Raw genomic sequence first — 16,336 nt, forward strand, 5'->3', positions numbered from 1 at the left:
ACTTTTTGAGGACAGGAATCATTACAGTGTTTGGTTGGTGGTTATGCTGTGTTGCCATCTTTTGTCTTCATAACTGACTGACAGTTGAGTGTGCAGCAGGTAGAGATCCCCAGTTTCCAATAAGAATATGGAATGGAATCATCATGATGCAGCTCTTGAACCGTTGCCTAAAACTACAAACTGCTGTGAGGGATTTCACAATGCACTTAATTCCCTATTCCACTGCAGTCATCCCAGTGTGTGGTTTTGTTTGATGGACTGAAGAGGGACCTGGCTTGCCACAGATTGACACTGGCTAATGCACAGCCAGGTCCGTCTAGAGGTGAAAAAGAGAAGATATGATGCGCTGCATGACTTGGTTGCCACTTTTGTGCAGGAATATGAGCAGCTAGAAGACTAACTGAAATACTTGCAGAGATTGACTAACCTACAGTAAAAAAAAATTCTATTCAAATCCTTGACAAATAAATAAATCACTGAAATATGTCTGAATTAGTTGTTTGTTGATAAAAAAAAAAACAAAGTGGTTGACTGTTCACTTTGTAAGACAGAGAAAAAATAATTTATTTTTATAAATAAAATAAAAGGCTTTAGTTGCAATAAAACAAGAGCATTTTATTTCCTGTAATTTCCCTTACAAATATTTACATCCAAATATTCTACTTTATATTAAAATCAAAAGTTATATTAAAATACATTGTATAGAAGTAGAAATAAAATATATAAATTCAACGTTTTGTTGCATTTTGAAGTATGAAATAATTTGTTTTTTGTAAACTAAAAATAGTGTGAGCATTTATCCGTGTAAGCAATTTTCCTTGTGGGCATTTGTCATGTGAGTATTTATGACAGTTGGGTTTTTTTCTGTGTGGAATTTTTGTGTGGGCTTTTGTCAGGGAACAAGTGAAAGCAGTACTTGTTGTTGTTATTTGGTTTTTAGGAACATTAGCAACTAAGGCCATATTGCTCCGGGATATGCGGTGGTCATTCCCTGACCTTTCCGCATCCTCCATATTTGGTGGTGACGGGCTTGAACCCCGGTCTAATCAAGAAGCGTGTGCTAACGCACCGCTGCTCCTTCCTACCTGGCTACGGAGGCGCCTTAAAGCAGTACTACTTTACTGCTGTCCCCAGATAAAGTTTTTAATTGTTATGGTATATAACTATTTTTCTTCATTCTTCTGAGGATATTATGTGGTTTTTGTAATTTTGGCATATCAGGGATATAGTAGTAATATTTTGCAGTCATTCCCGAGTTACGTAAAACTCAGATTGCATAAGAAGTCCTAGAACATATGTCGGGGAGAGACTGCATATATAAGTGTGTGTGTTACAAAAATTCTGGACATATTCTAGAGTCTAAATAAGAAAAATACTGTATATAAAAGACAGTGACAATGACAAGAATTAAGGTGTACTGCTACAAAAAGACCTAGAAAAATTATACAAATGGGCTAATCAGTTGAAGTTTAACAATTGATAAATGCAGGGTACAGCATATAGGCATCTGTAATTACATATCAGAATAGCTTACCATTTGGGCAGTACCACATTCAAGGTGTCATATAATGAAAAGAGACCTAGGGGTAATTATTTTTCTGTCCACTGACTAGTGCAAACAGGCTGCTAGGTCAGCTCATGTCACTGATACACAGGAATTTTGCTAGCAGGGACAAGGAAATTATTATACCATTGTATAAGGCGATGGTTAGGCTGCATGTTGAGTACTACAGTAGAAGGTGTGGAAGTCTCATTTTAAGAAGGATGTGGTTCTGTTGGTTATGGGTACAGAGGTCATCAAGATTAGTTAAGAACACAAAAAGGGTGCCCTTACCCATGGCTGGCCCCAAAATTTGTGAGCCCTCTTCAAGAATTACTTACAGACCCTGGAGTACTATTTCAAAATTTATATGGGGCGTTTTTTAATAGTGATTTTTATTTTTTTTCTAATTTTACAGTAACTAAGAAATAATTAATTTTATATTATGCTGAACAAAAATTTTAAATAATATGTAATACATTAATCAACAAGATTGTGTAACAATTGCAGTCATCTCCTAAAAATAGGAATAAATAATAAGAACCAATAATCACACACATTTACACATTCTTAAAGCAATTATTGAACACAAACATTGTTTAGATAATTACAAAATATTTTTAGCCCTTTTGGCTCAAAGTCACAATGAGAATTAAGTATACGCTCTGCTTCTAGCAGTTTTCAAGTTGACTCACGCAAGTATTCTTAGAGTGACGATAACGTGGGTAACTAGACATTAAGATAGGTAGGCTCATTGATAGAAATGCGGAAAAGATGCAGATGATATTATTATTTAGATCATTTGAGTGTGGGGCCCCGTTTGACAGAATTTAACATTCTTGTGGCTGGTGTTGCCTTTACCATAAAAGCTTTAGTCCTACAAATTGCAGCACTTGGAAACTAAGCACTTGCAAGGAGATCTGATTAAAACGTTTAAGGCTTTAAATATGTTGACTAAGTAAACTAAATGCTGATGGCTTCCTTACTCTTTCTCAGGCAACCACAGATTGGTTGCTTGAGAAAATTTGCTTTCAACCAGAGAGTGATTGAGCATTAGAACAAACTGCCATCTGATGTTGTGGAAGTGAGCAATTTGAATAAATTTATGGAAGAATTAGGAAAATTATTAGAGGGAATCAACAGATGAGGTGGATGTTATTATAACCTTGCTTCCTTGAATAATTTGCCATCACTGTTCCAGGTGTGTTTAGTAGACAAACCTGAAGCAGCTCTTGAGTACGAGGCATTGCTCTGATTGGAGTTATAGTACAGTATTATTTTCAGTAATCCTTGTTATGACTGAATAAACTGCTGCCTGAATGCTCCTACATAGAATACCTGTGAGAGGAGTGGTGGTGTTGAGAGCCTGAGTATTTACCATATATGATATATAGGGTCTGACCTTAATTGAAGGTGCCTCCATAGCCAGGTGGGCAGGAGCAGCAGTGCATAGCACACGCTTATTGATTAGACCGGTGTTCAAGCCTGTGACCACCAGATGCGAAATGGTCAGGGAATGACCACCGCATATCCCCGGAGCAATATGTCCTTAGTTGCTAATGCTCCTAAAACCAAAACAACAACAACCTTGATTGAAAGGAGTTTGCAGTGCAATTTAGATTGTGTATTTATTATGCTTTGAATGCAATTTTTATGTTTTGCATTTGTCTTGTATTTTATTTGCATTTTCTGTTTTAGTGAAAACCACTAAATAATTATAATTATTTAGTGGATTTCGTTTTACCATTTGGTATTTTGGAGTATGCAAAAAAAACCTGAAATTTTTAATTTTGTAGTGTGTTTTGTGCAGTGATATTATTTAACGGCAGTTAAGAAAACACAAATATTTCTGTTATTGAAGGAAGAGCATCAATTTTGCCATGGAAAGATTCGTTGTCATAATGTTCTGGTGGTATCTCACACAGAAAATTCCTTTAAAGTTAAGTTGGCAGATCCAGGAATTCAGACATATTCTGAAGAAGAGTAAGTATATTTCTGTTATTATTATGCATGGAGAAACTCCTCATGAAAGTAAATGTATACATGTATGTTATTTCAAATTTATTTTTCATTGAAATGATATGAAAATGCACATCATATAACTTTCTCCTTTTTTTTTTTTTTTTTTTACAAACTTTTTTTAAAACAATTTTTTTTTGTTTTAATAAAGTATGAGTTACCTGTTGAGTTCTTTACTGGTTGTATATTGTTCTTTTTAACAAATAAAATATGTACTCCTTTTATGAAATTTTCATGATTGTAAGTTTATAATTTAAAGATAAAAAGAAAATTATAAATTATTACAGTAAATGATATAATAGTTTATTTATTATAACAACTTAGCATTTACTTTTCATAATACAATTGTTCAATTGAAATCCTTTTCATAAAATTGTTTATTTTTTCTTCATCTCTCTATCCCTTCTGATATATAGAACACTTAGAATTCATCCACATCAGTTTCATTCCTAGACTCATAAATGTTCCCTAACTCATTTCTTATCAGTAAATTCTCATAATCCTTTAAAAACTACTTTATTTCTCAGTTTTCTTCCTACTTGTAAATTATATTTTCATATATTATTATAGTCTTAGCAATAGCTAGCTGGGTGAGTAAAGTGCCTGCCTGGCAACCCAAAGGTTGCGGGTTCGAATCCCGCCTCTGGCTTGGATCAGAGTAGTGCAAAAACCTTGAGAGGTGCATTATGGCCACAGAAGCCGATGCGCCAATAACTAACAAAGAAAAAAAAAATAGCAATAGCTGTTGTACTCGTACAGATACAGCCAGTAGGAATGATGGATCCATCAGTGTTTTCTGAAAGTTTTATTCTTCCATTCCATATTAATTACTTATTCTTCCACTCTCCCATATTAACTACTTAGCTCCATTTCTCAGTTATTCAAATTTTTAATTTTGACACACTTCTAATTTTGTCTTCACAAATATGCTCCCCACTTTGATCCCCATTTTATTTTTATCTGCCGCTGACTATAACATAAATTTGGTGAGTTACACGAGGAACCTCACTGATTAGCTACCAGAAATATTTATGGATTATGTTGGAGTATCATGTGGTTTCTCTTGATCAGGTGGTAAACGTATTAAGATTCATTCATGTGTTTTATTTCTCAAATAAATTCCCTCATAAAATATGAAAATGCAATGATAATATATACAGTCTACAAAATGACTTTAATAAATAGACAAGAAAAACTGTATTGCACCTCTTTTAACTTGATTCATTCAAAGAACTTAGAAAATGTACTTATACTTTGTCCAAAACTGGCCAGTCAGTGGTTCCCATCACAGCAATGCCTTGTACTCAAGAGCTGCTTCAGGTTTGTCTACTAAACACACCTGGAACAGTAATGGCAAATGATTCAAGGAAGCACTAACACAATTAACACAGGTATAGATACCTTAATAAGTTATAATTTAATTTTCAAGTGTGTTAAGTAAACAGTCTCTTTAGAAAAAAACAACAAAACATTCAATAAAAGCAATTTTTTACAGAATGATACAAAAAAAATCCAGTTGGTATATCAAGTTATAAAAAGCATTACATGTTCTGATATTTTTAAAATACTTAACAAATATCTTTTGAATAAATATCTTTTAGTTTAAAACTACAGTAAACCCTCGTTAATCTGGACCCCGGTAATCCGTATTTTGCTTAATCCGGACAGCTCTAAAAAAATTTAAAATTGTAAAAATCAAGCGACAATCAGGCTCAAAGGTCATATGTATTGTGTCCGAGGTCATTGGGCCTTGATGACTCACACTGCGCAAACAACCTGGTTCAGACAGTTGTTTGCCGTTTGTTCTGCAATTACATGCTTCTATCTTTTGTCGTTTGTGCTGTGCAGTTAAACAATGTCTTTAAGTAAACCTAGTGTAGGACAGAAGCGTAAGCATAAAACACTTTCTCTTCATGATAAACTATCAGTGATAGAAAAAGGAGCTTCAGTGTCAGCATCTGTCTTGAGTACGGCATCGCAAAACAAACCATGTCGGGCATTAAAAAGAAAAAATGTGAAATTCGTAATTTTGTTCTCAAGTTTAACGTGGAGAAAGAAAAAAGTAAAGTTAAACGAATGCAGATGCCTACTGATAAAGCTACTAGATGATGCTGTGTACAAATGGTTTTCCCAACTGGTTTGGCTGTGCGAGGAATAGAAATTCAAGCAGCGGCGGAGAGACTGGTTAAACAGTTTGGAATTGAATAATTTAAAGCGAGCTCAGGTTGGCTTTTTAGATTTATAAGATGGCATAACATTTCAAACAAGAAAATGTGCGGGAAAATCCTTAGTGCTGATTTTGAAGCTGTTCAGCCTTTCAGGAATCAACTGAATGATTTTATTCAAAAGGAGGGTTATCAATTGAACCAGGTGTGCAACTTTGATGAGATGGGACTGTTTTGGAGAGCTCTGCCTGAAAACACACAAGCGTCAAAGACTGAGAAAACCACGCCTGGAAGAAAAATAAGCAAGGAACGTGTTTCAGCATTGCTGTGTGCAAATGCCAACAGAAGCCATATGTTAAAAACTGTCATCGTTGGGAAAAGCAAAAAACCACATGCCCTAAAAAACATTGTAGTAATGGACGATCTACTGGTACACTACTACAATTCCCTCAATGCATGGTTTACCACAGAAATAACAATGGATTGGTTCCACAAGAAAGCTGTGCCGGAAATCAGAAGACATCAAATCAAAGATTTGAAAATCCCAGAAGATGAAGTTAAAGGCCTTGGTTTTGCTAGATAATGCACTAACCCACCCTGACGTTGACAAACTCGTCAGTCAAGATAAGAAGATTAAGTGCATGTTCCTGCCACCAAATACGACATCTGTTTTCCAGTTACTCAACTCACAATGTGCATTATGTAATATCAGAATGCATGTGGTACACACAAATATATTGTTAAAAAGGCTACAGTTAAATCATTAAAAGTTTGAAAAAATGTATAAAAAATAGCTTACTATCTATATGAATAAACAGTATATGATATATAAGTACTCTGCATTTAACTTTGCCTCTTAACAGCTAATAAAAAGTATACATATAAATTATTTATACAATGCTTTTTAAAATTACCAGATTTTTAGCATTTTATTTCTGAATTTTCAGTCAGGATTACACACAAATTAATTAAGGTTCACCAGGAATGTCAGAAGTTTCTATAAAATTTTTAAATTGATCGAAATCTTATTGTTTCTAACATTCTTCAGGAGAATACGATCCTTCCCAGCATGTCAGGGAAACAGAACAAAACGCTAGAAGTAATGCAATTAATGTGATGCCTTGTATATAATATAAATATGAAATATAACTGCAGCGATGAACTGATTTTGATAGACAAATTTATGTAACAGATTATTTTTAAACATTGTAAGGATTAAACACATACACAGTATACTGTCAAAGAGTTCCTACCCAGTTCAGTTTTTACTAACAACAAAAAAGACTTAAGCTTTGCCCATCTATCAAGATGCACTGTGGCAGATGTCATGATGCCCACACAAACAAAATAAAACTGGACTTTAGTTGTACACACAGGGTTGGGAATAAAAATATATTAAACAGGTTTCAGCGAGCAAAATATCATATATAAATATAGATATCAGTTTATTGCAATTATTAAAGATAAATAATAGAAAATATTAATTTTTGAGCGATATGATGACACATAGAACACTTAAATGATCTTTGGTAACAAATGATCTCACCACAAGATCGCAATAGCCAATAAACTGTATTTAAACTTACAAAATATTTACTGTATTAAACTTATGGCCCTGGGTGCCAAGCATTCCATGACCAAGCGATCTCAGTGCATTTATCAAAGTAAACTCTCCAGAGAGCTTTTGCCATTACAGATTCTGTTTTGTTGTGAATACCATTTTCCTCATTTTCTATTGCAGCAGCTCTTTTGCTCTATAGGAAGTAGAGCAAAAGAGTTTGTTTCTTTTTCTCGTATCACTAACACAATTAACAGCTGCTTAGTCACCTCGTGGCACTGCTCTCGCCTCCCCGTGGCAGGGCCAGTAACCTGGGTGGTGAAGATAAACCCCCAGGGCCAAAAGGAGCCATTATGTATCTGAATTATTTTCCACCCTTAGAGCCTTCAAGCTCAAGACCTGAATTCCCTCGTGATAATGAACTTGAGTCAACATAAGGCTTAGAAGAGAAGTACAGCATCCTGACATACCTAACTTTCTGGTTATACACTCTCTGTCCATCCACCCTCTGGGCAAGTTATCAGCATTTATGATCCAAAAACATCTGGAATCTATTGCTGTGTCACCAAAAATGGTGAAGAGACTACAATCCGAAGACTTCCTGATTGAAACAGCCACCAACAGCAGGCATACAGAGGTGACACCATCTGTCCTATTTGTGGATCAAAGGATCATACACAAGCAGATTGTTCAGCCTCAACTCCCATCTGCCCAAACTGCAAAGGAAGCTACCCTGCCTTCTCTAAATCTTGTGAAATGTGGAAAACTAGGAAAAAAATCCAAAAGAACAAAATTGAACATAGTCTCATATCCTGAGGCATGCAGACAAATTATATTGACCATGCCCAGTTGATTGTATGCGTCTCGCAGCCGAAGCTTTGTTTCAAATGCAGTCCAAACAGTTGTATTGATACCGCCCAACATCTCACTATCTAATTAGGTTAAAGCAACTTTATCAACCACTGGAAAAAGATTCTCCTTGCAAATAGCAAAAGTAAAACCAGCAGAGCCACCAACACTCCAATGATACTCCAGTGGTCTCGAATGTCACTGAAAAATTGAAGATCACTAAAGACTCTAAGAAAACTAAATCACCCACAAACAGTATGCAAGTGGATGTACACTCAGATTATGAGGAACCAATCCTAAAACTCCATGCCAATGACAATATGAATACTGGATACCCCACATCCCCAAAAAAATGTACTGCACACAAAAAGCAGATGAATCATCCTCTGCTAAATCTAAATAATGCATAACATCATACAATGGCACTGCAGAGAACTAAGCAGTCATTCTGATGACTTAAGGGATTTACTAACTCAATTCAATCCCACAGGTGTATGCCTACAGGAAACATGCTTGTCACCCCAAGTTTTGCTAAAATTCTCAAATTATGTGATGTGAATTTGAGATAGGTGTTCAGACTCTCCTGCCCATGGCAGAGTAGCTATTCTTATTAACTCTAATATTCCATCCAGGATGATCCAACTGAGCACCACTCTAGAAGCTGTGGCAGCTTGTATTGCAGTTCGTATTTCAGTTACCATTATTTCCATTTATATTCCACGATCTCTACCACTTCCACATTCAGATCTTGACAACCCAATTAGACAACTCCAATTTGTATTTTTGGTGACTTTAAATCATGGCATGGACAGTCCACAATCAAATTGTATCAAATTAAACATGTAATCTAAAGATGGCAGTTTAGTCTGCACAGGAGTCGTAGAGAGGAAGTTGTTCTGGCTCACATCCTCATAGGACATAGTTGTCTTACCCACTCTTTTCTGCTGAGGGCTGAAGACCCTCCTATGTGTAAGTACTGTGAAACCATTTTAACCATTAGATATATTTTAATTGAATGTCCACTTTTTAGCCATGGACAACATATATCTTTTACTGCTTTTAACTATCTCACTGAGACCTATACACTCAGTGAAATACTCTCTGACAATGACCACATGTCACCTATCTTTACCTATTTAAAATTGATAAACTTATTTACATCTTTTTAAAATGCACTGCCCTTCAATTAATATCCAGACACCTGCCTTTAGACAAAAAAAAAAAAAAAAAATGTCATTTAATATTTTGTGCTGAAACCTTTTGCTTTTATGACAGCCTTCAATCTTTGCGGCATACTCTTGACCAGCTTTTTATAATTGTCAGGGCATATGTCCCTCCACTTGGCCTTTAATGCAGCCACCAGTTTAGCCTTGTTCTTTGGGCGATCTTGACATGCATGTACCCGATGATTCAGTACATTCCAAAGATGCTCGATAGGGTTCAGATCAGGACTCTGGTCATGGCGCATTGTCTTGCTGATACAAGTATGGGCCTTCCCCAAAGTATTACCATAATGTTGGAAGTGCATAATTGTCCAGGCTGTCCATGGTATTGCACAGCATTCATGGTTTTGTCGATAACAACTAATGAGCCCAAGCCAAACCATGAAAGGAACCACTACCATGACAATACCTACCTCCACCAAACTTCATTGTTGGGAGGATACAGTCAGGAAGGAACTGTTCCCCTGGCATTTGCCACACCCAGAAATGGCCATCAGACTGGTGCAAACCTCGACTCGTTTATCCATAGGACTGTTTTCCACTGCTCTACAGTCCAGGATTCGTGCTCCTTATGCCATGTTAATCGGAGTCTAGCATTTGTTGAGGCGATCAATTCTGTTGAATGTGTCATCTTGCATGCCCACTTTTGCAATTGTCTGTTCGAAGCCAAGTGTGCATATTTATAACAGGTTCTTTGATGTGTTGCATGCATAGGACCTGTTTCTCCATCCATGGAAGGGTGTCTGGATATTAAAGGTAGGACAGGGTATACTCTTTTATTACTTTTTTGTATATCGTTTATACCTTGTTGATGGGCACATTATAGCCTTAGTTGCTAATGCGCCAATAAAACCCAACAACCAACCTTGTTGACTATTTTTTGTACAAATTCTTTTTCTGACATAGTAACCAATATTTCCAGGTCACTGTGTGATATTTTAATAAACTTTGTTTTTTTTTTACTTTTTATTAATATGTCTAGTCATTTATCATTGTTGGTGCATTATAGCCTAGGTAGCTGTTGCACCAGTAAACCTAAAATCAATCCAATCCAATCCAATTCAACCTCTCGTGTTTAGAGTTTACATTAAAAAAAAAAAAAAAAAAACATCCTTCCTAAAATGAGGCCTCCAGACCTGTATGCAGTACTCAAGATGTGGCCTAACCATTGCCTTATACAATCACCTCCTTATCTCTAAACCTCATGAACTGTCCTGGCAGCCTGTCTGTACTGCTCAGACAACTTCATATCAGACTGTATAATTACCCCCAGGTCCTTTTCATTTTCCACACAGTTGATACATTACTCTGAGATTACTGCTGCCATATGCCTAATTTTCTATAACTTGTTGAAGCAGAATACCTTATTACTGTCATTAACCACCCTGCCAACCTTTGTATCATCTCCAAAATTAGACATTAAGCCTGATATAACCTCATCAGTATCATTATTAAATACAGACAATAACAATGGGCCCAGCACTGAACCCTGTGGGACTCCACTAATAACATTAGTCCGTGAAGAGCAGTGTCCACTCGCTTCTTGTTTAGACCAAATACGGAGGATGCGGAAAGGTCAGGGAATGACTACCGCATATCCCCGGAGAAATATGGCCTTAGTTGCTAATGTTCCTAAAAACCAGATGACAAACAACAAACAGTGTCCACTGATAACCATTCTCAGTCTTCTCCCACTCAACCATCCCTTTATTCATAGCAGTAACTTTCCCTTTGAAACAGGGACACCTGTTTTCAAAACAACAGGCTTGCACAAATGTGAAGCAAAGATAACCACAGAGGCGGGTGCAGGGTATAGCCTGTCACCCAAAATGTTCCAGACATTTGGTTTCCTTTGTTTCAAAAACTTTATTAGTTTTGTTTTTTTTTTAATAAAAACCCCAAACACAAAAGGTATTAGAACCTATAGTACTTTGTACTGTGCTTGGATTGGAGGTTGAGAAGATGAAAGAACATATTTGTTGACATTAGACTTGAACTTCTGTAGACTGTAATTTTCAGGAAATATCTATGAAGGAAGGTTGTTTCAGAAAACGGCAGCTGAATGAATAAATGAGGATAAGTTTTCACAGATAAGTTTGCTCTATTAGTTTGAGAATTCATCGTGTATTCAATAGCAAGAAAAAGTGGGGGGGGGGGGAACATGCTGTATGAAGTAATGAGATTTTTGGATATGGCATACACATGGTAAGAATATACCCAGATCCTTGACATAACGTGGCCTTGACAATGCCTCCTTCATACACTCTACTCAGACTCCCTCCAGTCACTATCTGGCAGAGTAGAGGTAGCAGGATTATACACTAGCTGATCTGGAAGTTTCCTAGAGAGTTACCATAGGTTTGGTCCAGTGTGATAACTAGCAACCGGCCTGCGAACACTATTTTAGAGCTGTACCTTCGAAAAGTAAGGAAGTTTGGATCTCGCCATGGTGTTCATCATAACCTCAAAAGACATCAATTACACTGCATGATGGAAGAGATGGGGAAGGGTTTACTGGAAATTAGCTCTGGAGACTAAACATGGGTTCCACCACTTCAAGCCTCCAATAAGCAAAGTGGTGGCACCTTTTACCAGTTTTTTTGATTTATTTTTTCTCAAATTATACTGAGAAAAAAGTTAAAAATCAATTTGAATTTTAAGTTGTTTTTAAATTATGAAATATAGCAGTTCAAATTAACAGTTTTGCTGTACTTCTTATTTGTCTTAATCAGAAGTGGTCAAAGAAGTAAGAATATAAAATGTGTACAAAAGGATTTGCATTTTACTAAAAATATATAAATTGAAAAATAAGAGATGAATTTCAAGTTTAATTCCAAGTTGTTTTGCATAACATTTATGCTACTTGATCTATTCAAAATGTTTGGACCCTCTTCTGATTATTTACTCAGCTGTAAATGGAATCAAAGCTAAATAATAATTCTGTCACCACTTCTGCAGTCTACTTACTATTTTCTTTACAAATTTCTTTACAAATTTTAAGAAAAAGCACATGTTGATTTTTTGAGGATTATTTTTGAGTGTGTAATTTTTCCTCCCCTTCAGAAAGATATAATCAGTTTTGCTCGGCAGTTAGAACAGGTATTGCTTTCCCTTGATCAGAAAAATGACTCATTATATTCATTTTGGCATACTACTGTCAAAACAAGTATAATCAGCATGGCACACAGTAGTCATATCATTACCACAAGTGTACTTGAGCACAGCACTAATGGATTATATTGAGATGATGAGTTAAATAACAGTAATTTAATAAATAGTTTCTTTATTCTAAGTAATTATAACTATTTAAACAATTTTTGTGCATGCATGTAGATTCTTTTCTTATTATGATTCTTAAAGTATTCATTGGATCCCGCCTGAATGCTATTCAGATTTCATGCTTGCAAGTAAATCTACTGCTGCTGATGTTTGGGCATTTGGAACAACATTATGGCAGATATTCTCTTTTGGGAGTGTTCCACTGAATGACATGAATCTAAAAGAGGTAAAGTTTCTAAATACATTTTGCTTTTATTGAAGTGTTGTTGGGAATTTTCCTGTCATTCACTTCACTTTTATCAATATGATAAATTGATGAATTAATATTTACTTAACTTTACTGCATAATTTGTAAAGTGGCATTTATCTTTTTCATTCTTATGAAAATAAAAAATAAATGTGAGTGATATTATTTCCTCCCCATTTTTCTTTTTTTTTTTGTCAGAATGCTTAATAATAATTTTTTGCATTAAACATCATATTGGTTTTTTGAATTTTCAGACAGGCTGGTGACATTGACACTGAAAATGACTTTTCTCAATCAAACAAGTTGAAAACAACTCCTCAAGAGGAGATAAAACCAGCTTTCCTCATCTTGCATTCTCTATCATACCATCCTCTGAGTAAATTTTCATCCTTCCTAATGGTTTAATAAATATTGCAATATTTAAATCAGTGGATTGTTTTTAACCAGGTCAGAGGGTTTTCTATGAGCAGATGCAAACACAAGAGAATGAAAAGACAATGAGGATGTATAAGCCGACCGGGCTAGCCAGGTGGGTAAAGTGCCTGCCTGGCAACCCAAAGGTCACGGGTTCGAATCCTGCCTCGGGCTTGGATCACAGTAAAATGCAAAAACTTTAGGAGGTGCATTATAGCCACAGAAGCCGATTCGCCAATAACTAACGAAAAAAAAAAAAAAAAAAAAAAGATGTATAAGATGTAATGTTCTTGCTTGGAAGGCAGTAGATGTAATGTTCCTGCTTGGAAGGCAGTAGATGTAATGTGTAGATTTATTGAAAGCCTTCCAACATAAATATTGTATGCCTTTAACCTTTAGAACTAGGCTGTGTTTGTCCTACATGCACCAGCTGATGAGAACCATTAGCTTCAAAACATTGTCTTGCAGCGTCTCAAATTTTTAAATGTATAGCAGGTTTGCATATTCAGGTGATATATAAAATTTAAAAAGATATTAGCAATTTAAGAACTCTGAATAACAGTATTTATCTCTAAGTTAATAATATTCCTTTATTTGCAAATATGATTAGTTCCATAAAGATATGGAACATAGCCAAGTGGGTATGCTCTTTGAGTGGACCGGGATTCAAGCCCGTGACTGCAAAATACAATTAACATTTGTATTGATGATTTATTGTAAACTCCACTGATCTGGTGGTTGTGCCGGAGTATAAACAAGAGCTCTTTTTTTTTTTTTTTCTCTTTCTCTTCAGATGACAGAAAATCTAACAGATCAGCTGCCATCTCCGCTCTGCTTACTCAAGCCCTTCAGTTCTCATCATTTGCTGTGGGGGTCTCCAACAATTATCAGGAGAGTTAAACTAATAGAATCCCTGCTTTGATGCTCATCATCTTACCTGTTAAATATTGGCGAGCCTACCTATATTCATTTTTCTACAGTATCCATGACTGCAGTAGACCTTTCAATGTGGTCTCTCTCCATATATGACAATACGGAGTGGTCAGTTCTTGATAACCCACTAAATATGATCATCTACCAATCCTTAGCAAGATTCAAACAAGAGTAAACTTGTTCCCATTGCAGCACTCCACTTTACTTATTCCTTAGGAAATTCCTTAGGGCAGGGCACACTGGCATGAATATGCCTCTCTAATTCAGTTTGATGATAATATAGTCCAGTCCCAGCCCATAGATAATGGCACCGATCATGTAACCAACCAAATATTACAAGCTGCTACTTCTGCAATACCTAAATCACTGCCTGAAAAATTCAAATACAGCAATTACTGGTGAAATCAGGAATGCACATACCTGCTAAAAAGACAAAAAATAGAGCCTGGAATTTGTTTCCCAAATTCCCTACAACTGGTAATCTTATTAACTTTAAAAGACACAAGGCCAAGTTCTGCCAAATAAGAAGAAATGCAAAGAAAGACGCCTGGATCAGTTTTACTTCCATGTTAACGAGGACATGAGCAACAGACTCATCTCGAAGAAAATCCAAGCACTTAATGGTAAATACATGCAGTCTCCAGCCTCATTCCTAAACTGGAAAGGGCAGGAGTTGTCTGCACCAACAGAAATGGTGAATGCATTAGCTGAATCATTTGCCAATATATTAGCAGTATCCACTCACAGCCAAACCGTTCAGCAAATTATGGCATCTGCAGAACAACATAAAATAAACTTCTGTACAATCAGCCGCAGGGGCGCTGCGGTTGCCGAGGTGAACAGACATGTCTGCACATAGCTCCACTTGATAGGTAAATGGCAGACAGTGGTCGAAGGCAGCTCAGTAAACTTTCAAATATTTCAGGCATTTCATCGGCACCTCCGTAGCCAGGTGGGAAAGAGCAGCAGTGCATAGCACACACTTCTTGATTAGACCAGGGTTCGAGCCCATCACCACCAAATACGGAGGATGCGGAAGGTCAGGGAATGACCACCGCATATTCCCGGAGCAATATGGCCTTAGTTGCTAAGGCCATATTGCTATAAAAACCAAATAACAAACAAACAAACAAACAGGCATTTCATCATGGATTTCTTGACATTGAAGCTGAATACAGATGAGGAGAAGTAACTTGAGTCAGGTAAGCTGTTGTTTGTGATTGCTTTAATATATTTTTGTGCCTTTGTGTGTGTTTTCGAATGGCATGTTCACTACAGAGTCAGTGATAGCGATCCTATTGTCTCAACTACAGACTTGTTTTCACACCAAAAGCACAAAGACTTTGAGTATACTATATTTAAAACTGGTTATTTTTTGTTTTGGATGGGGAATCTAGATCTAATAACAGAATTAACATGTTCTTAAATCTTGATAAAGTTTTCTTTGTCTCAGGCGATTTTCCTGCTTGGGCCAAAGAAAACTCCCGTTTTGTCTCAGGTGATTTTTCCACCTGAGACAAAATCGGAAATTCGCTTTACTTGGGCATTAATAGGGCGAATCCAATGAATAACATATTGTTGGATTTCTTAAAGTCTACAGACTTAAAATAATAAATAATGAGCATGAAATAAGAATTCTCAGGGAGAATACCCCAAATAACGCAACAAAGGATGAACTTAAACTGACCCCCACCCAGTTTAGCACCAAGAAAGCTAAAAAAGGGAAGACACAAGCAGAAAACAAAGATATAAGGGAAATCAATGAAAGTGAACCACAACGAAGTGAAGAAGAAATAATTTGAAAAACTGATGAATATAACTGATCCTATAAAGCAAACTAAAGAAGAAGATGCTTTCTTGAAGAGTTTATGCACAAGCAGACTAATAGAATAATGTCTGTAATAAGATTGCAGATTGTTAATTGTTGGACTGTTTTGGAACAGAGACTTGTGGAACTTAACCTGGAAAATCAAATATCGAAAACCAAACTCTAAATTACTAATGAAGAAAAAGAAAATTACAAACAAATAAATACAATGTCATATGCACAAGTGGCAGAGACCAGTGCAAGAAAAGAAAATGCCAATAAAAGCAAGTGATAACTAAGCA

General features: G+C 36.0%; 1 protein-coding gene across 1 annotated transcript in view; it reads left to right on the top strand.

Moving 5' to 3' along the window:
- Positions 1–16,336, top strand: part of hop (tyrosine-protein kinase hopscotch) — a 215,831-nt gene that overhangs the window by 118,476 nt on the left and 81,019 nt on the right. The window contains exons 10-11 of the mRNA XM_090380791.1: positions 3,402–3,523; positions 12,715–12,859. Of these exons, the coding sequence (XP_090236917.1) occupies positions 3,402–3,523; positions 12,715–12,859 (267 nt within the window). The remainder of the gene's footprint in view (positions 1–3,401; positions 3,524–12,714; positions 12,860–16,336) is intronic.

Source organism: Mastigoproctus giganteus, chromosome 9, assembly GCF_048544385.1.
Source record: "Mastigoproctus giganteus isolate SK-2022 chromosome 9, ASM4854438v1, whole genome shotgun sequence".
NCBI lineage: Eukaryota > Metazoa > Arthropoda > Arachnida > Uropygi > Thelyphonidae > Mastigoproctus > Mastigoproctus giganteus.